Source organism: Sceloporus undulatus, chromosome 4 (genome assembly GCF_019175285.1).
Source record: "Sceloporus undulatus isolate JIND9_A2432 ecotype Alabama chromosome 4, SceUnd_v1.1, whole genome shotgun sequence".
NCBI classification, from domain to species: domain Eukaryota; kingdom Metazoa; phylum Chordata; class Lepidosauria; order Squamata; family Phrynosomatidae; genus Sceloporus; species Sceloporus undulatus.
In genome coordinates this window covers 68,828,862-68,855,439 of record NC_056525.1, presented here as the reverse complement: position 1 = coordinate 68,855,439, position 26,578 = coordinate 68,828,862, and the positions used below count along the sequence as shown (strand labels likewise).

At 42.1% G+C, this 26,578-nt stretch overlaps 2 protein-coding genes and 1 non-coding gene across 3 annotated transcripts in view; 1 reads left to right on the top strand and 2 right to left on the bottom strand.

The window, feature by feature from the left end:
- The window catches only part of ELAPOR1 (endosome-lysosome associated apoptosis and autophagy regulator 1), a 102,155-nt gene extending 93,303 nt beyond the window's left edge, over positions 1 to 8,852 (bottom strand). Inside the window, 1 exon segment of the mRNA XM_042462781.1 lies at positions 8,417 to 8,852. Within this exon segment, the coding sequence (XP_042318715.1) occupies positions 8,417 to 8,584 (168 nt within the window). The 5' untranslated portion in view covers positions 8,585 to 8,852.
- Positions 8,853 to 11,615: 2,763 nt separating this feature from the next.
- On the top strand, positions 11,616 to 18,197 carry C4H1orf194 (chromosome 4 C1orf194 homolog). The gene is made up of 5 exons (XM_042461580.1): positions 11,616 to 11,924; positions 13,853 to 13,969; positions 14,249 to 14,364; positions 15,326 to 15,459; positions 16,254 to 18,197. The coding sequence occupies exons 1-5, from the start codon at positions 11,844 to 11,846 to the stop codon at positions 16,322 to 16,324; spliced, it is 519 nt and encodes a 172-aa protein (XP_042317514.1). The 5' UTR covers positions 11,616 to 11,843; the 3' UTR covers positions 16,325 to 18,197.
- Positions 18,198 to 23,706: 5,509 nt separating this feature from the next.
- On the bottom strand, positions 23,707 to 24,134 carry LOC121930254. Its single transcript, XR_006103901.1, has one exon.
- Between the last annotated feature and the right edge of the window lie 2,444 nt (positions 24,135 to 26,578).

Genomic DNA, 26,578 nt, shown 5'->3' with positions numbered 1-26,578 from the left:
TGCTGGGCACCAGAGCTCTGACAGGGAAGGCCAAATAGCTCACAAACTACAAATCCCAAAATTCTATCGCATTGAGCCATGACAATTAAAACAGTGTCAGACTGCATTATCTGTGCAGTGCATATGCAGCCTTAGTTATACCTGCCTTATAATTTCAATAAACTAATTGCTTACAATTCTGATAGTAGGTTTAATTCTGCAGAGTAGATGCAGCCTAAGTTTCATTATACTTGAAACTTACCAAGGGCTAAGTTCACTCCTTTTGTGGTATAGTTATTACAATTACTTTTATAGTAATAGATGATGACTTCACTAAATGATAGAAGAAGAGCACAACATGGTTCAAGGGATGGGCTGGATTGGGCCTCATGCTCCATTTTGTTTCGTTGACATGAGAGCAACAAAGATGAGAGAATAGTGTATTTTGTACCATAAGCAAGCATGTTGTAGCACTGATGTGTGCATTTTAAGTAACCAAGAAGGTAATTATCTTATTTATTTTTATGAAGTAGAAAAGTAAAGGGGTAATTTTTAATAAACAACTAGTATAATTGGTTAAACATTGGAAGTAACCAAGCACTTCTAAAAATAACTTTCTAAGCTCCTCCTAATATCAGAAGCAAAGCAAAATAATGAAAAAGCGAACTCTGGAATCATCAAAGAGCCTTTCTACCTCAGAATGATGGAAATTAACTCCAAGGTTTATCTTCCCTTTGCCCATGGTTTATGCTCTTCCTATACACAGAAGAAATATAGTAACAACAGGGCAGATATTACATGGATCTTGACCCTTTCCCCCCTCCTCTCTGCATTAAACACCTGCTCAGTTTAATTCTCCAATGCAGATATGTGGCATTCAAGCTATGAATGTATGCAGCAATAATCTTAAATGGTAGCAAGGAAATATAAACCTACTCCAGTACAAGAAAAAACATACAACAAACAAACAAGGGTAACGCTGGTTTTGCCTTGAGAGTCAAGATGAATGCAGCGTTAAGGAGTTTAAACTCCTTGTGTGAAAAAGCAGGAAGTGAGTGAGTTTCACATCACATATATCAAGTGTGAGAACATCTGGCTTTTAGCTCACTAGCCCAAATTCTGCACTTGGATCTCTCCAAGTGTTCCCTTCCACACTACAAAGCTCCACCTCTCAGATGTGGCACAAGTAGTTCAGCCACTTTGCTGCCCTTTCCTGTGAGAAGAAGGAAAACAAGGAAGAAAACCTCAATCTCATGTCACCTTCTCTTTGACTGGTGACCTTGGTATCTGTTGGGGTTTGGTTCCAGGACCTACCATGGATACCAAAATCTGTGGACACTCAAGTCCCATTAAATACAATGGCATAGTAAAACAGTATCCCTTGTATAAAATGGCAAAAACAAGATTTGCTTTTTGGAATTTATATATTTTTAAATATTTTCAAACTATGGATGGTTGAATCTGTTGATAAGAGGACTGGCTGTATTCTACCATTCAGCTACAATAACGAATGTATTAGTGCACTGATTTACAAATAATTGTCTTTGCAGGAGTGTTTCTGAGTATCGGTGGGTTGGAGGGACAGACTTGAGCAAGTGATGTTTTTATTCACTATTAATCACTGGGTTTGCCATGTGCCAAAAGTAAGACGCAGCAACATCAACTCACCTTAATTACTCTTGCCTGAAAACCAGAATGACATTTTGGGAGCCAAGAGCTTTAATCAGAATGTAAATAAAGCTATCCTCTTCTTGCTCCTACTGAGGAAGCAGGAAAGTATGGAGAAGTTTGAACATGTTCTCTGAACGTTTTAAAGATCTTGCTGACAGGCCAGCAAAGTAGGAGTGCCTAATTTTCAAGGAATGGCCATTATCTGGTGGGCTGGGTTTAAAGAACAATACTTGGCTTTTATGAAAACTCACTTATTAACTATCTTGAGGTAGAACATGGGTTTATGCATGATGATTGAAATGAAACTGTAAAGTATAACTTTTCAGTGGTAATTCCCAACTCACCCAACTCATTCCCAACTCATAGAAATGTCAGAGATATTCCAAACCCATTCCATTTAAATATAATTTTCATATTTATGTTTCATATTTAAAGACAAAGACAAGCCTCTAACAACTTATTTTTATAATAGCATGCAGGTCATATTCTGCCTGACCGGTTAGATAAAAAGAAAAGGTGATGCTAGTTTTCAGTCTTCTGACCAATAAATACAAAAATGTCAGGATAACAAACCCATGACGTATGTTTAATGCTGTTTAAACAGGAGAAGCATACATATTATTATACACTTAAATACAGGTAACATAACATGTTTGAAATAAGCTTATTTAAAGTTATTTCAAACAGATTACTTGCATTTTGGTGTGCATTTGCATTTAGGTATATATAATGTACCATCTCTTTCTTCCCTTGTTAAACTATTCTTTAAAGCCTTCCCAAAACCTCAAATAATCACATACTTAGGGGTAAAGTTGGGAGCCAGCATAGTGTAACAGTTTGAGTGTTGGACACTGGGAGACAAGGGTTCGAATCCTTACTCAGCCATGGAAACCTACTGGGTGACTCTGGGCAATGATGGGGCTGAAAAAGTGTCAAGAGGTTGCAGAAGAGTATATGGGCCAAGCATGCTGATGCTGCCTATAGGTTGCCAGCTGCCAGTTCTTACCTTAAAGAAACAGTCAAAATATTTTTTTTGATATGCACCTACATATTTCTGGGACTGAATAGTCTATACAGAGAAGGAATCTGTAGCTGTTATTCATCTGCGTTAATTCTTCTTAAGAAAAGGCACTGCCATATATATTAGATGCACAGTTTGTGGGAAAACAATGGTTTTGATGTTAGACTAAGGCCTGCTACAGACTGCCAAAATAAAGCTGCTTCGGGTCTCTTTGGAGGTATGCTATTTAAATAATGCATGTGTCCTAAGAATCCGGAAGCTGCTCCAAAGCTGCACTCCAGTGCTTAGGAATGGAGTGTGGCTTTGGTGTGACCTACGGACTCGTAGGACCCATGCATCATTTAAATAGCATACCTCCAAAGAGACCCGAAGCAGCTTTATTTTGGCAGTCTGTAACAGGCCCAAGACTCTGGGGGAATCACAGTTTGAATCCTTGCTCAGCCATGGAAAGCAATTGGGTGACCTTGAGAAAGTCACACATACTCAGCCGCAGAGGAAGGCAAAAGCAACCCCCCTCTTTACAAATTCTGCCAAAAAAAACAAACAAAAAAAAAAACCATGACAGGTTTGCCTTAGCGTCACTATGTCAGAAATGACTTGCGGGCACACAATAACAAGGGGTAAAGAGCTGGAGGAATAGTTCCCTGGCTCCCTTAATCTTTTGGAAATGTCAGCTGCACAGAACCTAATATTTGTTTCTCCAAAATGTGAATTGGCTAGGTGCTTATCAATTTCCCACAATCCTTTTAATAAGAAAAATTTGAAAAGTGACCATTTAGGGAAAGGAATTGGAATATGCCTGAGAATGTTTGCTTTAACAAACCTTCCCATGGCTATGCTACTGGGTAAATTTTAAGCAAACTTTGAAATATAATTTGGCACAATTTATTTTTAAAAATCACGTAAGATTTTATTTTCTATCACCACAGATGCTTAAGAGGAAAAGGAGGAGGATGTTTCAAACCACACCCAGCCACCATAGGACTCCCACTTAACTCTCAATTTACCTAAAGTGGAAAGAATAAGTGGAGTGGCTGAGTCAGGCACAATCTGTTCAATTTCAATGGCAATCCCTATATTTCAGAGGAAGCACTGGCAAAAAAAACAGCAACACCCCTGAGTACTCCTTGCCTAAAAAAACTGTATGGAATTCAAAAAGTAGCCATAAGTCGACAGGTGCGAATACACACATAGAATCATAGAGTTGGAAGAGACCACTAGGGCCATCCAGTCCAACCCCCTGCCATGCAGGAAATCCAAATCAAAGCATCCCTGACAGATGGCCATCCAGCCTCTGTTTAAAGACCTCCAAGGAAGGAGACTCTATCACCCTCCGAGGGAGTGCATTCCACTGTCGAACAGCCCTTACTGTCAGGAAGCTCCTCCTAATGGAGGTGGAATCTCTTTTCCTGTAGCTTGCATCCATTGTTCCGGGTCCTGTTCTCTGGAGCAGCAGAAAACAAGCTTGCTCCCTCCTCAATATGACATCCTTTCAGATATTTAAACAGGGCGATCATATCACCTCTTAACCTTCTTTTCTCTAGGCTAAACATCCCCAGCTCCCTAAGTCGTTCCTCATAGGGCATGGTTTCCAGACCCTTCACCATTTTTGTCGCCCTCCTTTGGACACGCTCCAGTTTCTCAATGTCCTTTCTGAATTGTGGTGCCCAGAACTGGACACAATATTCTAGGTGGGGCCTGACCAGAGCAGAATACAGTGGCACTATTACTTCTCTTGATCTAGACACTATACTTCTATTGATGCAGCCTAAAATAGCATTGGCCTTTTTAGCTGCCGCATCACACTGTTGACTCATGTTCAACTTGTGGTCTACTTGGACTCCTAGATCCCTTTCACACGTAGTTTCATTCAACCATTTACCTTTTACAAATCTTTTAATCACTTGAAGTATAAGTAGGAGTTCTCCTATTTGAAATATGAATTAATATTTATTCTTTAATATTTATTTCATGCTTTTTTCCCCTTTATATTTTGAATTTAACTAAATAGGTGATGGGATGTTAATATAGACATCAAACCAATAATAAATATAATAAGGAAATGTTCTGTCCTGGGGAAAATTTTCCTAAAAAATTGAAGCAACGTAATAGAAAGCCTATCACAAATCACATCTTGCTCCTTCTCCAGTTGGTAGTATACCAGCAGGCAAAATTAAAAATTTACTGATAATCTGAAAAGTCAATGTTTATTATACTTCTCTTCATTACTTCACAGCACACTAAACAAATTAAACCAGTAATCCTTTTTCAGTTTGAGGTTTAAGATACATTTAAATTAAATATGCATGGAACATTAAATTATGGGTTTTAATAAAGTTTGAAACAGTGAAACTGTTAGTCTCATTTCCTGATACCCAAGTTTGCTGAGAGTAGGGGATGGCAGATGGCATGGGAGACTTAAAAAGCTGCTTTATTTCAAAACTGAAGATTTTCAAGTACCTGGTAGTTCCCAATAATGGTGGTGAACTGCATTTTGGTTGTGTAGATCACAAACCATATAGCTCTTACTGAACTCTTCATGTAGATTATTCCTCTTTATTTAATTTATCTTTTTAATTTCAGTCTCATAAAGGATTAATTGGCTGAACAGCAAATGTTTAAAGTTGACAGCCCTAGTTCATAACGCTATTGCCAAACTGGTCCCAAACAATTTCATTGTGATGTGGAGCATACCTTCTTTGAAGAGAGTACTGTTAACATCCATGGGACTCCTTCCAGTAGGACTGTGCCACATGGTATTTTTAAGACATGTTCACCCTTCACAGCCTGAAACTTGAACAGATTTACTGGATAATAAATCACTCAGATTTCAATTGAAGTTTTTTTCCAGGGAGGCCAGCCTTACTCTGTAAGCATCTTTTTACTAAAACAAGTCTTTGGACTATCTTAAGTGGTGGTGAGAACATTCAACGTGCTGTTGATCGTGATACCCAAAGAACTTGTTTCTCTGTAAACATACTTAGTGTCTGAGTGTAAGTGTGTTATATCCCAGCCTAAGCAAATGGAGAAACATTCAAGTGCCCTCAAACTGCTGTTCCAGCAGAGTGTTACTGGGCTGACAGACTGCAGTGATTCCACATCTGTATTGTCAACTTACTGCTTACATTGCATCCCTTGACTCTTGTGATAAAATCAGTACAACTAGGCTACTCCTTTTGACTACTAAGGGAAAATCTCTGGTCTTTAAGCATGACACAGCCCACAAAGCCTTTCAAAGTGGCTCCTCATTCTTCCTATGCCAGCCATACCCATTCTTGTGCCCTTGCTGCTGTTTTGTGCCCCTATGCAATCCCTTCCCACTCCTCAGCTGCTTTGTTTCTACTGGGTGAGCAAAGGGAAAAGAAGAAGTGCACTGGCTGCATATAAGGCCCCTCTTCCCCATTGCCAAGCTGTGCTCCTGTCTTATTGTGACTCACCCTCCTGTTCTTTTATCTTTTGACCATAGGAACAGTTCCATTCAGCTCCCTATTGGCACTATTCAATACTACAAGCTAGAGGTGAATCGGAGAATTAAAAGCATTTTTTTCTGGAAAACTTAAAATTCCTGCACAGGCACTGTGCCACACCTACACACAGATCTTAGACTTTACATTCACATAAATACATTAAAAATAGCTTAGTGCTCACCCCCATACAATACACTGCAATAACAACTACTTCAAATGTCTAAATCCAGAAAGAGCCAGGGAGCGAGAATGAGGGAGGGTTTGTTCTTGCGTTTTTGAGAGACATCTAGTGGTTCTTCGCTGTGTGAGACTGGACTTAGGTGAACCTTTGTCTTCATCCAGCACAGCTTTCCTGTTCCCAGTAGAGATGGCACTGCAGGTATGGGATACTGAGCGAGTAAAGTACACCCCCCATATCCTATGCTACCTTTGACCCAAGAAGCCATGGACCCTCAAACAGAAAGAAAGTACTTTCTGGTCATTGTACCAGCTTTTTGCAGGTGCAGTTTTCAGCACAATGAGATGGAAGGAAACCTGATACATCTGTTGTGAAACTGCAAAAGGTAAATAAAAGTATTTATAGCTACGTGTTAACCTGCCATTTCCAGAATTTGTTTTTAAATAACAACAAAAGTCACACATGAGCAAGAAGTGTGAACTGCTTCACCCAATTCAACCTGTGGGATATAACAATGGTCTGTCCAATGAGCCATACAGACTCCCTTCCACCTGGCAACTCTTTAAAGGTATTTTCCTTTTTGTTTCACTGCCTTTGATTTTTCTTTACATCATTTCTATTGTTCTTAACAGTTTCCACTTGTTTGGAGGGGGCAATGAAAGGAGAAAAGGAAAGAAAAACAGTCCTGCTCAGGAGAAATAAAGACCACTCTTTTTTGTTGACATAATGCTGGCACCTGACTCACAAACTGCCACGTTATCAAGAAGGAGCTGCAGCACACATAGTAACGTTTCCCAAGTTAAATTTCAGGCAAGTGTTAATAGGGGTGGGGTGGAGGAAAGCAAATATTACCTGTCAGGAGGCTAAGCAGTTAAGAGACAGCCTCTCTCTCTATGCACTTTCCATTAGCCACAGGGTTAAAGCCAAGGCAAGCAATGGAGAGGTTTTAAGGGGAGTTCAGAACCAGGACACCTGCTCAGGCTAGATACACAGACCCACCAAAACAGGGACGGTTCCTTAAAAGCCCTTTATTGTAGCACAAGGATGTGTGGCAGAACAAATACAGTCATTCTAGGATGGATGGATTTATCATGCCAGAATTTTAAATGTCAATAATGTAATGTTTTAATTGTATGAATTGTTAAATTGTTGTTTTTTAAAAAACTTTATATTTTTAATGTTTCATGCTGTTTTAACTTTTAATGTTTTAAAATGTTGCTAACTGCCTTGAGTCCCTGCACCTGGTGGGATATAAATAAATAGAAGAAGAATAACAACAACAATAATATCAACCTCTCAGCATCCGGGGGCCCTGGCTTTTTAATGCCTGCCTCCTAAACAGCATGGCATAGTGCTTTCAGTGTTTGACTACGACTCGACTACAGGGTTCAATTTCCACCTCAGCCATAAAACCCACTGGGAGGCCTTCGGCAAGTCACACTCTCTCAGCCTCAGAGGACAGCCATGGCAAACTTCCTCTGAACAATGTGAAGGCTTTCATGGCCGGCATTTATAGTTTTTTGTGGGTTTGGGGGGCTATGTGTCTATGTTCTAGAAGAGTTTATTCCTGACGTTTCACCAGCAGCTGTGGCTAGCATCTTCGGAGAATGGTGGCATGGAAGAGTGTGGTATATATATATATATATATATATATATATATATATATACATACACACACACACACACACACACTGTGTGACTCTTGGTAGGGTCCCCAAAGTAGGACCCCAAGGGTCACACAGTACATATAACCTGACACACCTCTCAGCCAAACCCACTCTGACCCAATCTTGCCAAGACAGGGTCACCATGGTAAGTCAGAAACAAACTTGAAGGGACGCAACACACACATGCATGTGGTGCAGTGCATCCACATTGGAGACATAACCCGGTTTGGCAGCACTTACTCTTTGTCTGGCTCAGGGCTATGGAATTCTGGGAGTTGGAGTTTGTTGTGGGCCCAGAGCTCCTCACTGGGCCCACAACAAACTCCAACTCCCAGAATTCCATAGCCTTGAGCCAGATAGATTTAAAGCGCTGCCAAACTGGGTTCTCTCTCCAGTGTGGATGCATCCCCAGAAACCTTTCCCCTTCCAGTACCTCTTTGCAGGCGTGCAGGTTCTCCCCTCGAGTGACAGCACCGGCCCAAAGCAGCACCAGAACCAGAGAGAGGTACCTTCTCCCGGTACAAAGAGGCGAAGAGATGGAGATGGAGGACCAGCAGCTCCCCACAGCATCCGCGGGAGGAGGATGGAGCCCACCAGCCATGGCGTTGCGGAGGAAGGGAAAGAAATAGAAAGAGACAAGGGCGGCCAGAGAGAGGCAGGTGTGCGACCGTCGTCGTCGCCTCGCTCTCTCAAATGAGATGCTTGCTGCTGCTGCTGCTGCTACTGATTCAGCCTCGCCTCGGACGGCCACGCCCCCTCTCCGCCTCGCGCCGCCCACACACCCGTTGCTTAGCAACCGCAGCTGGCCGTCGCTGCTACTGCTGCTGCTACTGCGGCCTTAGTTGGGACTGGAGAGCACCTGAGCCACTCTGCGTTCTAAGATGCGCCCGAACGTTCTGACACGACGCGCCTGTCCGCCCGCGCGCGCGCGCCCCATCTTAAGTATAAGAGCCGTTCGGGTTTTCGCGCGCCCTCCCGCCCCTTTTTTTCGAAAGCCAGCGTTCCATTATTGTGCGCGCGCGCGCAGGGAAGAATATTATTATGTTGACGGTTTGATTAAGCTGAGGGGGGAAATGAAAAAGCCCCATCATGTTTCTTTCTTAGTGTGAGCGCCAACAGACACGTCCTCCTTTCTTTCCAGCACCGCCACCACACCTTCCATTGCCTCCTCATGTCCATAAACGTCCTCCCATTTTGGAGCACAGCAGCAAGACTAACTTAAGGGCCAAAACACGACAATTCCCGTTTAACTGCCCTGGCTCAGTCCTAGGGAATGCTGGGAACTGTAGTTTGTTGTGGCACCAGAGCTCTCTGACAGAGAGAAGGTTAAAGGTCTCACGAAACTACAGTTTCCAGAATTCCCTAGTACGTATTAAGCCAGGGCACTAGTTACAGCGGTCTCACATTGGATTATTTCTGAAGTGTGTTTTTGTAGCACCTTTGAGACTCACTAAAAGAATGAAGTTGGCAGCATGAGCTTTCCTAGACTTCAGTCTACTTCCTCAGGTGCATTTGGACATCTGCATTTTTTAATATGAGTGTTTTGAGCTCGTCTTTGGTCATGTCCTCCATTTTCCGGGAAGGCCCTCCATTCTGCAGTGCAGCTGAGGGAGTAGGTTCAAGTCATAGGGAAGCTCATGCTGCCAGCTTCTTTCTCAAAGGTGCTGCAAGATCCCTTTGCATACTGGTATTATTATTACTATTATTATCATTATACTTTATACAGCGCTGTACACACAATAAATCAAATAGAAATATTTCGAATGCCATACATTCGACAAAATAATAACAAAACGCATATAAAATAATACATAATAATAGATGATAGGAGTCGATAAAATAAGCAGGCAACAAATTAAAACGTCAATTTTCAATTCCAGACTAAGGTCCAAAACACACCGTGGAAATAATCTAGTCTGAAACAGCCTTGACTGCCCTGGCTCAGTGCTAGGGAATCCTGGGAATTATAGTTTGTTGTGGCACCAGAGCTCTCTGTGACAGAGAAGGCTAAATGTCTCACAAAACCACAGTTCCCAAAATTCCCTAGCTTTAAGCCAGGGCAGTTAAAGCAGTCTCAAACCGGATTATTTCTGCAGTGTGTTTTGGACCTAACATGGCTAGGTCTTTTGATTCAGCAACCTATCGTCTTGTTGTGTGCCTTCAAGTTGTTTCAGATTTATGGCGACCCCTATCATGGGGGTTTCTTGGCAAGAGTTCTTCAGAGAGGGTTTGCCATTGCCTCCCCCTGAGGCTGAGAGAGTGTGACTTGCTCAGGGTCACCGGGTGGGGGGCTTTCATGGTGGGGCTGGGATTCGAACCCTGGTCTCCAGAGTCAGCGTCCAACACCCAAACCGCTGCGCCACTGCTAGTTCATAACAACCTGCCATTGTTGGCATGTGCCTTCAAGTTAGGGCCCAAACAGACAGGCCAAAATAAAGCTGCTTCAGGTCACTTTGGAGGTATGCTGTTTAAATGCTGCATGCGTCATAAGAGGTCGGAAGCCACACTAAAGCCACACTCCAGTCCTAAGGACCAAAGTGCAGCTTTGGCGCAGCTTCTGGCCTCTTAAGATGTGTGTGTCATTTAAACAGCATACCTCCAAAGTGACCCGAAGCAGCTTCATTTTGGCCTGTTTGGACGCATATTTCTGACTTAAGGCGACCCTAAGGTGTCCCTGTCATGCGGTTTTCTTGGCAAGATTTGTCCAGAGGATGTTTGCCATGGCCTTCCCCTGAGGCTGAGAGAGCGTGACTCTACACCTGCTGAAATGTCCCTACAGTTGAAGATACAGCAGTGGGGGCCATTTATTCCTGTTTATTCCTAGTTTCCGTCATTAGTAGCCCCCTGACTTCTTGGTGTTTTAATCATTTTTACCATGTTTCTCCTCAGTGAAACCCTGAGGGGAGTCCGGGTCCCCACACTTTTTAAGTGAAGAAAAACATACAGTATTTTCATCTAAAGAGGGAAAGTACATCCAGAACCTTAAAGTTGCCTAATTACAACACTGTGTAAGAGACTTTGGCTGGATCCGCACTGCGGAAGTAATCCGGTTTGACACCACTTTAACTGTCATGACTTTAGTGCTATGGAATTACAGAAAATTTGTAGTTCTGTGAGATATTTAGGCTCGTTTGTATCAGAGAGCTCTGGGGCCACAACAAACTACAATGCACGTTTTCTGAGACATCAAACTAGATGATCAGAACTGTAATTCCTCTATGCATCTGAGGAAGGACTTAAAATCCAAAACACTGCAGAAATATTCCAGTTTGAGGCCGCTTTAACTACCATGGCCCAGTGTTGATTGTGGCACCTGAGCTCTTTCTGACAGAGATGGCTCAATGTCTCACAAAACTACAGTTCCCAGAATTCCCTAGCATTGAGCCAGGGCAGTTAAAGTAGTCTCAAACTGGATTATTTCTGCAATGTGTTTTGGACCTTAGTGAGTTAGTCTCAAAGATGCTACAATGGTCCAAAACTGCAGAAATTATCCAGTTTGAGACCGCTTTAACTGCCCTGGCTCAATGCTAGGGAATTCCATAGCCTTGAGCCAGGAAAGAGTTAAAGCGGTGTTAAACCGGGTTATCACTCCAGTGTGGATGCCGCCCTCGTTCCCCATCCAGCTGCGGTTCTGCTTCAACATCTGTCATTTCCCTGCAAATCTTGATCCTGCTCCGCCGCCTTCGCTACCATTTCCAGCCATTAGGGGGCGCTTTAGATAATGTAGAAGCGGTCGCCTAGCAACCGTCGCCGGACACTCAACAGAACTGGCGCGCGCCGACAGAAGCCCAGGTCGGGTCTTACTTGCTGCTGCAAGTGCAGCAGCCGGCGCTCCTAGTCGATCCCTCTGGCGCTGGAGGATGCCAACCACCAGCTGCCCCTTCCCAATCCCCGACTCTGAAGATGGGAAACCCTACCCTGGAAACAGCCAGACCTTCCCGGTAAGAGATGTGTGGGGTTTAAAAAAACTCTTCTATTAAAGATATGCACATGGATTTATTGTATATATTATATTGTATAGTTATATGCCAGCAAAGTATGAGCGGAATCAAGGGCTTGCATCGGGAAGAACTAAAACAAATGACAGTACTTTCCCACATAGAGAAATCATACTTGACCATAGAGAATCATTGGAAAATACTTGCCCATAGCAAGTATTTTCCAATGATCCCCTGCGGAGTAAGTATTCCCCAATGATTCTCTATGGGCAAGTATGGCCCTCCTATGGGCAAGTAGTGTCATTTGTTTTAGTACATTCCGGCTGCATCCACACTGCAGAAATTATCCAGTTTGACATGGCTTGAACTGCCATGGCTCAGTGCTATGGAATGCTGGGTTTTTAGTTTTGTGAGACATTTAGCCTCCTCTGTCAGAGAGAGCTCTAGTGCCACATCAAACTACAGTTCTCAGAATTCCATAGCATTGAGCCACAGGCAGTTCAAGCAGTGTCAAACTGCATTATTTCTGCCGTGTGGATGCAGCCCTTGGTTCTGCTCATACTTTGCTGGCATATAGGCTGTCAGCCTGAATTATTTCTCCAATGGAGATGCAGCCAAGGAAGCTATTAGAGGCAAAAAGATTCCTTAAGGCAATGTGGGGAAGAATTCATTTTTTTAGAAGGGAGGAGAAAAAATGAGGTTCCCCATTTCTGGAATCTCTTCCCTAAATAGTTGCAGATCATTACCTCCTTAGGTAATTTTAAGTCTGAATTAAAGATGACTTTGTTTAGGGAGGCATTTCAGATTAACAACCCAATATTTCAGACAGTTTAGATTAAATGTATGAACTAGTGTGCCTTGTCTTATAGTTTATAAATTAGAATTATTTTAATGGATAAGTTGTTTGTTTTAAATTTTATGCTTGTGATTTTAGATTGTATGCCATTGGCAGTTTTATTTTTCATAGACAATTATGTAAAACTCTGTGTAAAATTTACAGTGCTATATAAACTTCAATAACAACAACAACAATAATAAAAAGGAGCAAAGTTGGCAGCATGAGCTTTCTATACACAGGAGGACTTGTGTAGCTTCTGAAAAACTGTGCACAGTTTTTGTTAAAAAGCTGCACAACTTTCCGACATTGCAAGGAAAAAGGGAATCCCAAGTGCCTTGAAGCTACAGAACAAAAAACTGCCTGATTGTTCTTGACATCTGTCGGGACTTTGAGAAATCCGTATTTACTATCACTGGTACAAACAGGATTTACTGAGGGGGTCTTACAGGCTTGAAATTGGGGGTCTAGTGATATTGTTGTTATTGTTATTGTCTGCCTTCAAGTCATTTCCCATGTATGGCAATCCTATTACAGGGTTTTCTTGGCAAGATTTTATTCAGAGGATTGCCACTGACTTCCTCTGCAGCTGAGAGAGTGTGACTTTCCCAAGGTCACCCAGTGTGCTTCCATAGCTGAGCAGGGATTTGAACCATGTTTTCCCACAGTCTCAGTCCAACATTAAATTCATTACGTTCCCCACAAATGATGCGCCTAATATTAGTAGCAATGCCTTTTCTTAGGAAGAGTTGATCCAGATGGAAAACAGCTATAGATTCCTTCTCTGTAAAAACTATGCAGCAACAGAAATATGTAGGTTCACTTCAGAAAAATATCTTGGCTGTTTCTTTAAGCTAATGATTGGCAGCTGGCAGCATGTAGGCAGCAGCAGGAACAACAACATGCTTGGCCATATGCTCTTCTGCAATCTTTTGACACATTTTCATCCTCATGTCACAGACCCTGGCCTTAGTAATGACACTGCAATAGGGCTGGCCTAGCTCACAAATAAGTTGCAAATCAGGAGAGTATATTTCTTCAGAATAAAGATATCTGCAGTCGCTATTTTGAGCTCTAATACTTTTCATTGGTCCAGAAAACACCCTATCCTGTACCTGCCCATCTTGGCCACCAGCAAGACCCCTGGAATCGCTTACATGGAGCACGTACCCTAGCAAGCATCCGAAGAGAAGTCTGGTACTCAGAACCTGAGGTACTGATCTGCTGTTACCTTCCCTCTTTGCTTTGTTTTCCAATTTGCCTTTCCCACCCTATGATTCTTCCGCTTAAAATGTGTCTCAAGCACTTACTGAGAACGTATCATTTTTCCCAAACTTCTTTTTGCCTTACCTTCAGTAGAGAAGAGTTAGTCTTCATGTTGACATTCAAAGGACAATTCTTAGAGGTGCTATTATTTACTTACAGCAAGCCATTAATTTATTCATAGGCATATAAAAATGTGAATACTGATTCCCTCCCACCCTATGTCTAGGTTTCCAGAGACAGCCTGGATTTTCATCTCAGTGCTCTGTACAATCACCATGAAGACCTGCTTCAAGACAAGAACAAAGTAGTTCTCCATAAAGAAACAATCTTTGATAACCATGGGTAAGCATAATCCATTGATCTTCTAGGTTTCAGCAAACTGTGGGTTTTCACAACATTTATATTAATCAATCAAACAAACTAAAGGTTGTACCTGCGAGGCCAATAGTGGCATGTGATTCAGTATGTCACAGGGCCACAAGCTTTGAAGCGACCATTAGCATTGTTTTCTATTTTTATGAAAACTATTTTTGTATCATATGTAGAAGAGCCACATTTCTAGGCTTTCCCTCAGAGTAAATTTGCACTGGTGCCCATCCACAGTATTAACACAGGCATGCTTATACTTTGGCTGGGATTGTGCATTATCCCACATTAGACATGCCTCTTAAAGTACTGTAATGCAATAAAACTCCCCTTGCTCCTCTTGGCACAACGACTGCTAGAAACACTTCTACCTGTATGTGGGTTCATTTAAATGTGCAGTTTACCTAAGGATCTGTCAACTGAAGACAGTGTGAATGTGGAATAGTTTGTACTCATGAATGTATAGTGTACTTTTAATGTGCATTTAATTTAGTATGAACAAACAGAAATGCACTAATGCAGGTATAACTGATTAAATAATTCCTGCTACTTCTTACTGATGTGTCCCCTACATCAGGCTACTGTTTTGCTAGAGGTGTATGGCCCTCTCCCAACTTTTTAGTGACACACAATCTGTGCATTGTAGATCACTTCAGTGTCTACAAACATACTAGAACACAATGGACCACCGGCAAGGAGCGCTTTTTTGTGCTTCTTTTGTAGCCAGGTTTGGGCTGCCTTAGGCAGTTGTGGCACGGTTTCGGTCCAATCTGGAGGCGTGTGTCATCTGAACACCACGCCCCCGGATCAGCCTGAACGTAGCGCTTTTGGCCCATCTGTTTCAAGCCATAGATAGAAAAATATAGCCCCAGTGTCTCTGCGTAGGCATTAATAACATGTTAAAGCTTATCCTTCCTCTTGTTTTTGAGCACTGTAGGATACTGAAAGGTTTAGAGCCTGAGCAGGAACGCCGTGCACCTTCAGTTCATTGTCCCTCTTCCAAGGGCATCTGTGTGAGACACTGGATCAACCCAGTAAAAGAGTCAATCCACAGCATTGAGGGAGCCATTGGTAAGTACAACTAGTAGATACCTATTAAAGATGAGCTAGAATAAGAACATAAAACCCTCTATTTCCTTAGATTAGCAGCTTGATTATTATTGTTTTTCAAGAGAATATAATTATATTCTTTGCTAATAATTTAAAAAGCAATATAGAAAGCTTGCTTAACTGGAGAGCTACTGAAATGAATGGTGTGGTTCATACATAGGAAACAGCAACATTAGAGAACAATTCTTGAAAACAATGCAGTTGTTCTTAGCTAGTTTTAAAGGGTGGGTTATGTGAAAAACATTAAACAAAACATCCAACCAGATCTACCTAGATTCTATGGTTTTATTCTGCTCAGAGTAACCTACAATTCTATACCTACCATGGGCCTTTGGAAACCACTGGAGTTTTGTTCCAGAACCCACCCACACCCACATGGATACCAAAATCCATGGATGCTCAAGAACCATGAAATATAGTAAAATGGTGTCTCTTATATAAAATGGCATTATTTTTTGAACATTTTCAAGCCATGGTTGCTTAAATTCATGGATACAGAGGGCGAATTTTGTTCTAAACACAACCATATTTCTCACTGTTGTGAAAAAAATAGGTTTTATGTATGTTTTAAGAATTCAGTTTTTCTGTTATCCTCAACATGTAGAAAATGTTTAGTGGATGTTTTTCAAAAGTAGGAGGGTTCTCTTCAAGTGGTGTATATGGCAATACTCAATGCACTGATCATGGGGAGATTTTCCACTATTTGGAATGTTCAGGAAGAAGTTGACACAATGGCTTTTGTTGTTGTTTTTCAGAGTCTCCACACACAGCTGCCACTAACAGTGGATACTCCCGCAAAGAGAATGGAGGGATCTTCTATCACTAAAGATGTCACAGAGCTGACTGGCCATGGTGCTGCTTTTGGTCCTTTAATCACCTACACAGGGGTTAACTCTTTGCTTTGCTTTTAGACCATTAAACCATGCAGCTTCACTGAATTCTAGTAAGGGCACAGCAATACTGTATTGCAGTGGTAAAAGAAAAAAGAAAAAAACCAAACAAGCTGTTTCCTACTGATGAGTGACCCTGCGAACTCAGCAAACCTACATTATCCAGAGATTTAGTAATGGATTCAATCAGTCTGGACAGAGGTCCATTTAGACTGAATCAAACATTATTTGACTTTAATCTCACTTATACCAATCCAATCTGGCTCAAAGTGATTCACATTAAACTTGTTAAATAAAAGCCATATTTGTAGCTTACCTCAAAGCCACATGCCTAGCCAGTTTTCTGGGCATTTGTTGTAATATCCTGAAAAACCTGTTTTTTCTGTTCTGCATTAATGTCACAACTATAGGACAATTTCAGGAAGAGAATGCAGTGTATTTTCAGAGACCATGTAAACAAAGAGAGAACTAAAATATATGTGGTCAGAAGAAAAGATTTTCCATAGTTTTGTCTGACACTAGGTTTGACCATATCTATATAACAAAAACACTTTATGGATCACTGTAAATATTAAATACCAGTAACTCTTTCTGTATTACAAATAACTTGGCAAACATCTTCCTTTGACCTAAAACTTAAAGATACTGTTTGTCTGTTTCTTTGAACCCAAAGATCATTCTTGTGAATTCCTATTTCCTTGAGCAGTGTACCTTAAGTGAAACACTCCAGGGCAATTCCCAGGAACAAAATGCTTAGAGACTCTGAAGACTGTAACCATTATATCCAGTTCACTGCCTCCTTCCCAAGTCAACCAGGAACAAGGATGAGCCAAATGCCAAAACAAACACATAAAGTTTGCAAGAACAAAACATAACAGATGAGAGGACCAAAGCAGTTCAAAAGACTTTAATGAACACAATGACTGTGTGCAGACTATCTGGTACAATAGATGCAGCCTGTGAGCAAAAAAGTGACTGGTTCAACTCCTGCATTCCTACCCAGCCATCATGATTTGTTAGTCCTTATCTCCTCAGGATAGTAACAAATTAGCAGTGTTGCTCAGCCTGGTGCCCTTCAGATGTGACTACAACTACTTTCATTCCCAGCCATCCTGGCCATCAGTCTGGGGAAGGCTGTGTTCCTCTACCTTCTTAACCCTCTCCAATTCCTGTCTACATTCTTCTAGTTCTGTTTTCAACTGGTTTTCACTACCTATTGTTTCCTCTAGCCATACTGTACCCTACTAGTGTTCTTCCTTTGCTTTTCCAGTATAACTACTTCTGGCCAGCCTATCCCCTCCTGACCAGCTTATTGATTCTTGTTTCCTATTACCTTCCCTAGCCTATCTTTCCTTTACCTTCAATATCAAGAGACCAGCTACATTCTTCATTCAGCATTCTGACCTCTGGAAACCTGTACTTTAACCTTCCTATTTCCATGGACTTTTTCATAGTCCTCGGACATTTAATCCCAGCCAAAATGCCAGTGTTCATTTCCTGAACAGGAATAGCAGTCTGTTCATTTCCTGGAGCAATTAAACATCTCAAGCATTATACCACAGCAAATCATCGGGAGGGTTCAGTATAGCAAGTTATAGTACAATACAATATAGATCTACACTGGGTGGAAAATGTAATAAAATAGGCGAGTATAGAATTTTGACTTGCAAAGTTTGTTGTCACCAGGGCTGTATGATCATGATTTGCCTTGAGATTTGCAAACTAATAGACCTCCTACTCTACCCATAATGCTGAATTCTGACATAGGATCTTGTTGCACATGTACCTACATGAACAAAGGCATTTTATGAGCAATGCAAGAACATTATTTTACCACTTGAAAATTTCCTCCAAATTTTTTCTTTCTTTCAACAACCTTAACTTTTCTTATTTTCATTTTGGTGGCAAAACTCATCCGCTTTTTCAGCATGGCTAATCTGCTTTTCCCTTTTCTTTCTGCCTTGGTCTTCACACATGCTGAGTGATTCAGGAGGCAGCCACTTACCTTGTCTATTGTACATAAGCAGATACAACTACAGTAGGATCATCTAGAATACTCATTCTTTCCCAAATCAACGCATTATTGCACTGTTTACTGCTGACATGCAGCAGTAACACAACACTGAAAGTATGCCTTTCTCCAGCCCTTCTTCAACATCTGCCAATGCTGCAAAAAACAAACAAACAAAACTTCCAAATAGACAGAAGATAAGAAAAGTGAAGCTGGGCTGGTATGTATGTGCCTTCAAGTTGCCTGTCAATTTTTGGGGACCCCATTAATTTCCTAGGCTTTTCCTAGGCAAGGAATATTCAGAAGTGGTTTTGCCAGCTATTTCCTCTGAAATATAGCTTATGGCTGGGTTCCTGTAAAAAATATAGTCTATGGCTGGGCTCTTTGTAAAAAGGAGCTTGTCAGAGGCTTTTTGAACTGAGATACTCCTAAATGTAATACTTTTGAAACAAGCCAGAATGTACAGTTTAGCCAATTAATAATAATAATAATAATACTTTATTTATATACCGCTTTTCCAATGATCAAATTAAACATCTAGGGGTAGCCGTGTTGGCCATATTAACATAAAAAGTGATATCTTTATTGGGCCAACCAAAATGCACAACTACTTGTTGCAAGCTTTCGAAATCACACTGGTTTCATCAGGCAAACAGGAGAAAAAAATTGAAGATGTTAGTCATTGGCCCTCGTTTTCTGTTTCTGGTCTTAGTTAGCCCTCCCCACCATTTGAACTAAGACCAGAAACAGAAAATGCAGAACTATGATTAACATCTTCAATTTTTCCCTCCTGTTTGCCTGATGAAGAAACCAGTGTGACTTTGAAAACTTGCAACATGTAGTTGTGCATTTTGGTTGGCCAAATAAAGATATCATTGTTTGGATGTTATTAGTTTAGCCTATTGTTATTTTAGCTTAAGTAAAGAGAAGCTGCTCACCTCCCCCTACTGGAAATAGTTTGAAATGCACTTGATGTGGCAAACCATGCCATTAAATAACTCTACAGGAGTCAAAAATGCCTTCAAATGATCTCTGGAGGTGTGGAGGGCATCTCCACCATGACTGGAGGCCCTTTGCACCCCTCCTCAGGTAAACCTTTTTCAAATATTTTACCCCCAAATGCCCTCTAGCGTATTTACCTCTCATGTACTAGGGCTAGAAGGTATGGGATTGGGGGGGGTTGTTTTGTTCTGAAAGACTGGACACAGCCATCCAAGTTCTTGGAAGATAATGCAGCCCCCTGGCCCTCCACTGTTACCCACTTGATTTTAATTTTTCTTCTGAAGATCAAAAATATCACTGTGGCTTTAACTTCCATATATGGAAATCTTTGCACAATATGCATTAATAGCATTAAAGCAAAAATCCACCAACTTTCTAATAAACCTCTTTTAAAAAGCCTTTAAAGCACAAAAGCCATCCTAACAAAGACAAGATGCATTTTAAACAGGCAATATGCTTTCCTTTTCTGGGACAAGATTAACAGCTCTGAAAGCTCTACCGTGGTGCTTTTCCCCAAGAAAAACTGGTTAGTATGCTTAAAGTGGCAAGCTGCACATGGGCAGATGTACTCAACTTTATTACCACTGTTTTGGTCAGATCAGTGGGCTGAATATGAGATTATTGCATCAGTGTTACAGGCCCAAGAAAAATCATTCCACCCTCTCTGCAGGATACATTTCTCAGTTTAGCTTCTACACTAACTGATTAGCAATGCCTTTCTTTCTGTCAGTATGTCCAGATAAATATGAAAGGAATAACCATAGAACAGTCTTATTGTTAGCTACTCTAAAGTCAACTTCAACTCAAGACACCCCTATGAAAGAAATATCTTAAAAGATCCCCTATCCTCAATCACTCTGCTTAGGTCTTGAAAATGTATAACCATGACCTCCCTGGTCAAGTCTGTCCATCTAGTGTGTGGTCTTCTTCTCTTTCTACTACCCTCTATCTTTCCTAGCACCGTTGTCATCTCTAATGAGCCATACTTTATGATTTGGCCAAAGTACAACAGCCTGAGTTTTGTCATCTTGGCCACCAAGGAGAGTTCATGCTTTATCTGTTCAAGGACCCATTTGCTTGTATTTCTGACAGTCCACAGTATCATCAGCACTCTTCTCCAGCACATCTCAAATGAGTTTTCTTTTTATCCATTCTCTTCACTGTCCAGCTCTCACATCCTTACATGGTAATAGGGAATATAATGTCTTGGGTAATTCTAACGTTAGCATTCAATTATATATCTTTGCACTTTTAGGATTCTGTCTAATTCTTTTATAGCTTCCCTCCCCAGTCCTAGACTTCTTCAGATTTCTTGACTGCTCTTTCTGTTCTGATCAGTGTTTGATCCAAGACAGGGAAAATCTTTATTTCACTTTCCTCTTCATTTAGGTTGAATTTATGCAAACTTTCCATTCATTATTTTTGTTTTCTTAATGTTTAGCATTAAGTCTGCCTTAATTTTTCTTCTTCTTTGACTTTTAGTAATTGTTGCTTTCTGCTAGTAGTATGGCATTGGCTATATATATCCTAGGTTGTTTATGTTCCTTTCTCCAGTCTTCATTTCTCCTTCTTGTGTCTAAACCTGCTCTACATAATTTCTGCATACAAATTGAACAAGTAGGGTGATAGAATGCAGCCTTGTTTTGATGACCTTTTAAATTGTTGTGTAGCACCCTTTATAGAATCATAGAGTTGGAAGATACCTCAAGGATCATCTAATCCAACCCTCTGCCATACAGAAGTACACAATCAAAGCACCCCCGACACGACAGATGGCCATCTGTTTAAAGACCTCCAAAGAAGACTCTACCACCCTCCGAGAGAGTGTATTCCACTGTCGAAGAGTGTTACTGTCAGAAGCTTCCTCCTAATGTTGAGGTGGATTCTTTTTTCCTGGAGCTTGCATCCATTGCTCCGGGTCCTGTTCTCTGGAGCAGCAGAAAACAAGCTTGCTCCATCCTCAATATGACACCCCTTCAAATACTTAAACAGGGCTATCACATCACTTCTTAACACACGGTGCCAGTGTTCTTAGTGGCCTCAAGAAATTAATGCAGCTCTGAAACATTTAAATATTAGCTCTCCCAACAAAGGAGCATGCAATGACTAGCTCTGTAATGTAGCCATGTTAATCTGTTAAAAGTGTAGCAGAAAAAAACCCAATGCTAAAAGGCTCAAATGGTACTGTTAAGTCTTTTAATAGACGTTGTTGTATGCTGTCAAGTCATTTCTGGCTTATGTCAACCCTAGCATGGGGTTTTCTTGGCAGAATTTCTTCAGAGTGGGTTTGCTCTTGCTTTCTGCTGGGGCCGAGAGAGCATGCCTTGCCCAGCATCACCCAGTCAGTGGGTTTCCATGGTTGCCCAGGGTGCATCTACATTATGTAGAAATAATGCAGTTTAGCACCACTTTAAGTGTTGTAGCTTCAGCCTATGGAATCCTGGGATCTCTAGTTTTACATGGTCTTTACCCTTCTCTGCTGGTGCTGGGGGCCCACAAAAGTACAAATCTCAGGATTCTGTAGGGTGGAGCCATGGCAGTTAAAGTGGTGCCAAACTGCATTATTTCTACAGTGTAGAAGCACCCCCCAGTGTCCTAAGTTTAACTGAGGCGTAACTCAAAATACAATACCATGCTAGGTTATAAACTTTTGTGAACTAGCCCACTTCTTCCATTTATTACACCCAAAGACTCTTTGTTTCACACTATATAAAGCCCAAGTCTTATTAGCACTTACAAAGGTTGCATCTGCACTGCAGAAGCAACAGTTTGATACTGCTTGAACTGCCATGGCTCAGCGCTATGGAATTCTGTGATTTGTAACTTCATGAGATACTCAGCCTTCTCTGTCAAATCCCAGCATTCCACAGCATTGAGCCATGCCTGTTACAGCAGTGTCAAACGGCATTATTTCTGCATTCTGGATGGTCTGGAAACCATACCCTATGAGGAATGACTTCGGGAGCTGAGGATGTTTAGCCTGGAGAAGAGACAGATAAGAGGTGATATGATAGCCCTGCTTAAGTATTTTAAGGAGTGTCATACTGAGGAGGGAGCAAACATGTTTTCTGCTGCTCCGGAGACTAGAACACAGAACAATGGATGCAAGCTACAGGAAAAGAGATTCCACCTCAACATTAAGGGCTGTTTGACAGTGGAACACACTTCCTCGGAGTGTAGTGGAGTCTCCCTCCTTAGAGGTCTTTAAGCAGAGGCAGGATGGCCATCTGTCAATGGGGATGCTTTGTGGGAGTTCCTGCATGGCAGGGGGTTGGACTGGATGGCCCTTGCGGTCTCTTCCAACTCTATGATTCTAGGAACTTCCTGATCAGCAGTGGAACACACTCCCTCAAAGAGTGGTGGAGTCACCTTCCTTGGAGGTCTTTAAACAGAGGCTAGATGGCTGTCTGTTGGGGGTGCTTTGATTGTGAGTTCATACATGGCAGAAGGGGGCTAGACTAGTTGTCCTTGTGGTCTCTTCCAACTCTATGATTCTATAGGGACGTATTAAAATAAATGACAGCACTTGCCCATAGGAAAACCATATTTGCCCAAAGGGGATCATTGGAGAATACTTATTTATTAGGTATTTATACCCTGCCCTACAGCCCTAATGGCTCTCAGAGCGGCTTACAATCGTTATTTTTAATTAGATGGTTCCCTGCTCTCAGGCTTACAATCTAAAAGACATGACACAAAATGAAAAGGGAATGGTAGTGGGAAAGGGGATGAGGCCCAGTGGTTATTCTCTCCCTCTGAGGCCTGGACCAAGGCAGATGGGCTGGAGGGAAGGCTCTTCTTCAGGCTAACCCTGGCAGATCTGGGCCTGCCTGGTCACTCCCTCACAGGCCAAAGGATGAGTGATGGAGGGAGGAGCCTCTTTCTTCAGGCTAGCCCTGCTGGATCTGGGCCTAATCTTTATTAACATTAAAATATTTTAATTTATTAAAATTAAGGACAATACTTACCTATAGAGAATATAGAGGCTGGACTGCTAAAGCGTTCAACACAAAAAAGGGAATCCATAAATGATTCTCTATGGGGCAAGTGTTCTCCTATCATTTTCTATGGGCATGTATTCCCCAGTGATCCTCTATGGGCAAGTATTTTCCAACGATCCTCTTATGGGCAAGTACTCCCTAATGATCCTCTGTGGGATTCTCCTATCATTCTCCATGGCAAGTACTCCTCAATGATTCCCTCTGGGCAAGGATTCCCAATGGGTAAGCACTCCCAAATGATCCTCCATGGCGGCTAAAGGGAAGAGCGGAGAGGGAGAGGCCCAGAGGGAGGACGGCGTTTAATCCGGATCAGAATCGCCTCGATACACATTGGCAGAGAGGAGGGGGTGACCCCAGCCTCCAGCCTCATCTATCTGATCAATTCATCATTTCCGACTAAAACGGCCGCCGGCTCGGTTGACCTGCTTCGCTGCACAGCGCCCGAGGAAGGGCTTCGCAGGAAGGGGGTTATTCTCATTTCGGGGCCGGAAAGCGGCGGCACCACCGGCGCCCGATCAAATAAGATCAAAGTGTATCAGAAAAGCAAGGGCCGCAGCGCGGGGACTCACTCACTCTCTCTCTCACGCTCCCTCAACACACACGCCTCAGCCACGCGCCAAACGTCCTCACGCACTCGGCCTCCCGCGCGCATACAACCAACCAACACCCGCCCTCCCCGGCTACTGCCCACTGGAATACTGGCAAGCCACGCCCCCTCCCGCTCTCTTATACCCCGCCGCACAGGATTTTGGGTAATGCTCTCGTTCTTGCAGCCTCTGCTCGCGATGTTTGGGGCTGGCCACGCCTCTGAGGTAATCGCATGCAGGCAGGTGGCCGGCGGTGACGTCATCCAGGGAGTGTTCTTCTTTTTTGAACTTCAACTCCCAGAAGCTCTAGGCAGCTTGGTCAACGGTCAGGAATTCTGGGAGCTGAAGTGCAAAACATCTGAAGGAATCGAAGTTTGGGAACCACTGGGTTCCAGTGGTCCCCAAACTCTGCTCGAATGTAGGACTGTCACTTCAGCTCCCAGAATCCCAGACTATTGGCCAACATGGCTGAGGCTTCTGGGAGCTGAAGTCCAAAATCTCTTAAAAGGTTACAGTTTTGGGCCACTGGCGTTAGACTAATGTCTAAAACACTCCACAGAAATAATCCAGTTTGAGACCGCTTCAACTGCCCTGGATCAATACTAAGGAATTCTGGGAATTATAGTTTTGTGAGACGTTTAGCTTTCTCTGTCGGGGAGCTCTGGTGCCACCATAAACTACAATTCCCAGGATTCCCTAGCACTGAGACAGGGCAGTTAATGCAGTCTCAAACTGGATTATTCCTGCAGTATGGATGCAGCCTTAATCCAACATTCAAACCACTGCCTCACACTGGCTCTGGGCCCCCAACCAACTCCCAGAATTCCATAGCCTTGAGCCAGAAAAGAGTTAAAGCGGGGCCAAACTGGTTTATTTCTCCAGTGTGGATGCAACCTATGTTTCCCTATGGGAACATTTCTCATACTTTCTCCAGAGGTTTGCCACTGCACTCCTTTGAGGCTGAGAATGTGTGACTCTCCCAGGGGGTTTCATGGGCAAGCGAGGAATTGAACCCTGGTCTCCAGAGTCATCATCAAAGCACCACACCACACAATTAGCACAAAAGAATATCCAGCCTCAATCTGGATTATTTCTGCAATATGTTTTGGACCTAACTCAGCCATAACACTCCCAAGTGTCCTTGTGCCAGGCTCTCAGCCTAACGGCAGGTTAGTTGTAACAACAAAAGTTGTCCTAAGTTGTCCTGAGATTTTTGGGAAGGATGGGATAAAAGGTGGATGATATTTACTACCCCATACCTCCAAGGCCCAGTTTCACCGATGATCAGACTATGTCACAAAATGTTATTTTATTATGTTAACACTTCTTAATATAATCAATTTCTTGCTGTATAAGATGATGTAAGACTTTTATTTCTAAACGGTATTCGGTTGAAAAAGGTTTTTCAGTAAAGGACTAACTGAATTACTAAGCAACACAGAGACCTCATACACACAAACACACACTGTTGTGTGCACAGCCCCTTCAGATGAGTGCCATGAGCTGCTTTGAAATTGTGCCATATTATATAAAAGACTTCAGAAAAGGAATTCAGTCACCTCCGCTGAAGAATGTCACAGCAGCTCACATTACAGATATGGTCGACATATACATGTAAAAGTAGTCGTAACCTGTAATGCCATCTGGTAATTTGACCACATATGTACAGTATAAAAATGTTTCTGACAGCATACCGTATGATCAAATTTGCGTATCATTTGTGGCCATAATTTTTATTATTTTGTTTTCTGCTTAACTAGTTCAAGTTTCTCCAGCCTGATGACCTTCAGGTGTTTTGGATCTGAACTCGAGTTCCTTACTGCTGTCCATATTAACTGTTGAGAACCGTAGTTCAAAATACTGTATTTGGGGAATGGCTACTCTTGCCAGTCTCCCATCCTTCCTGCTGTTTGGGATTTGGCAATATCTCTCTGGCATAAAGCACTGCCAGTGTACTTATGTAGTCAATTGCTGTAATGGGGGTGGGCCAGTGTGGCTGGTAGCTTCACAGCCATTCTAGTCACAGGCTAGCACTGCCCATTTACCTTTGCACCATGGGAAAATAAAGGAACAACTTGTACAGGGTATTGGATACTTCCTTACATAAACGTCTACAGTACAAACACTTGTGTAACCAAAGTTACACCAGTGTTAAGATCTGAAGATTCTTGACTTCCTATGGGCAAATATCTGGTTGGTGCTCTTGAGCTGTATCCAACAATGATATTGCGTTAACACAAAGCTCCCTGTACTAGCAGTTGCACATTTTCAGAATTAGCACAAGGGTGCTTGCCAATAGTCTTGTGTTGCATAAGCAACTGACAGCAGAAACGTATAATCCGGCTAGCAGGGATTTTCACTCTGCTAGCAATATGTTGGATTTAGGCCATGGTTTCCCATCCCCACAATGTGTATGAATTAGACAGCAACAGAGACACATCCGTGTTAGACTGAAATATTAGTATGCAAAGGGATCTTGTAGCACCTTTGTGACTAAATGAGTGAAAGATGTTATAACATACCGATAAACTTGCGTAGACTTGGTTTACTTCCCCAGATGCAAACAGCAACATGTATTAAATTATCAGA

Coding starts and splice junctions, on each gene's coding strand:
- C4H1orf194 (XM_042461580.1), top strand. CDS start 11,844: ATGCCAACCACCAGCTGCCCCTTCCCAATCCCCGACTCTGAAGATGGG. Junction 11,925..13,852: donor GAAACAGCCAGACCTTCCCG/GTAAGAGATGTG, acceptor TCATTGGTCCAG/AAAACACCCTATCCTGTACC. Junction 15,460..16,253: donor CAGCATTGAGGGAGCCATTG/GTAAGTACAACT, acceptor GTTGTTTTTCAG/AGTCTCCACACACAGCTGCC.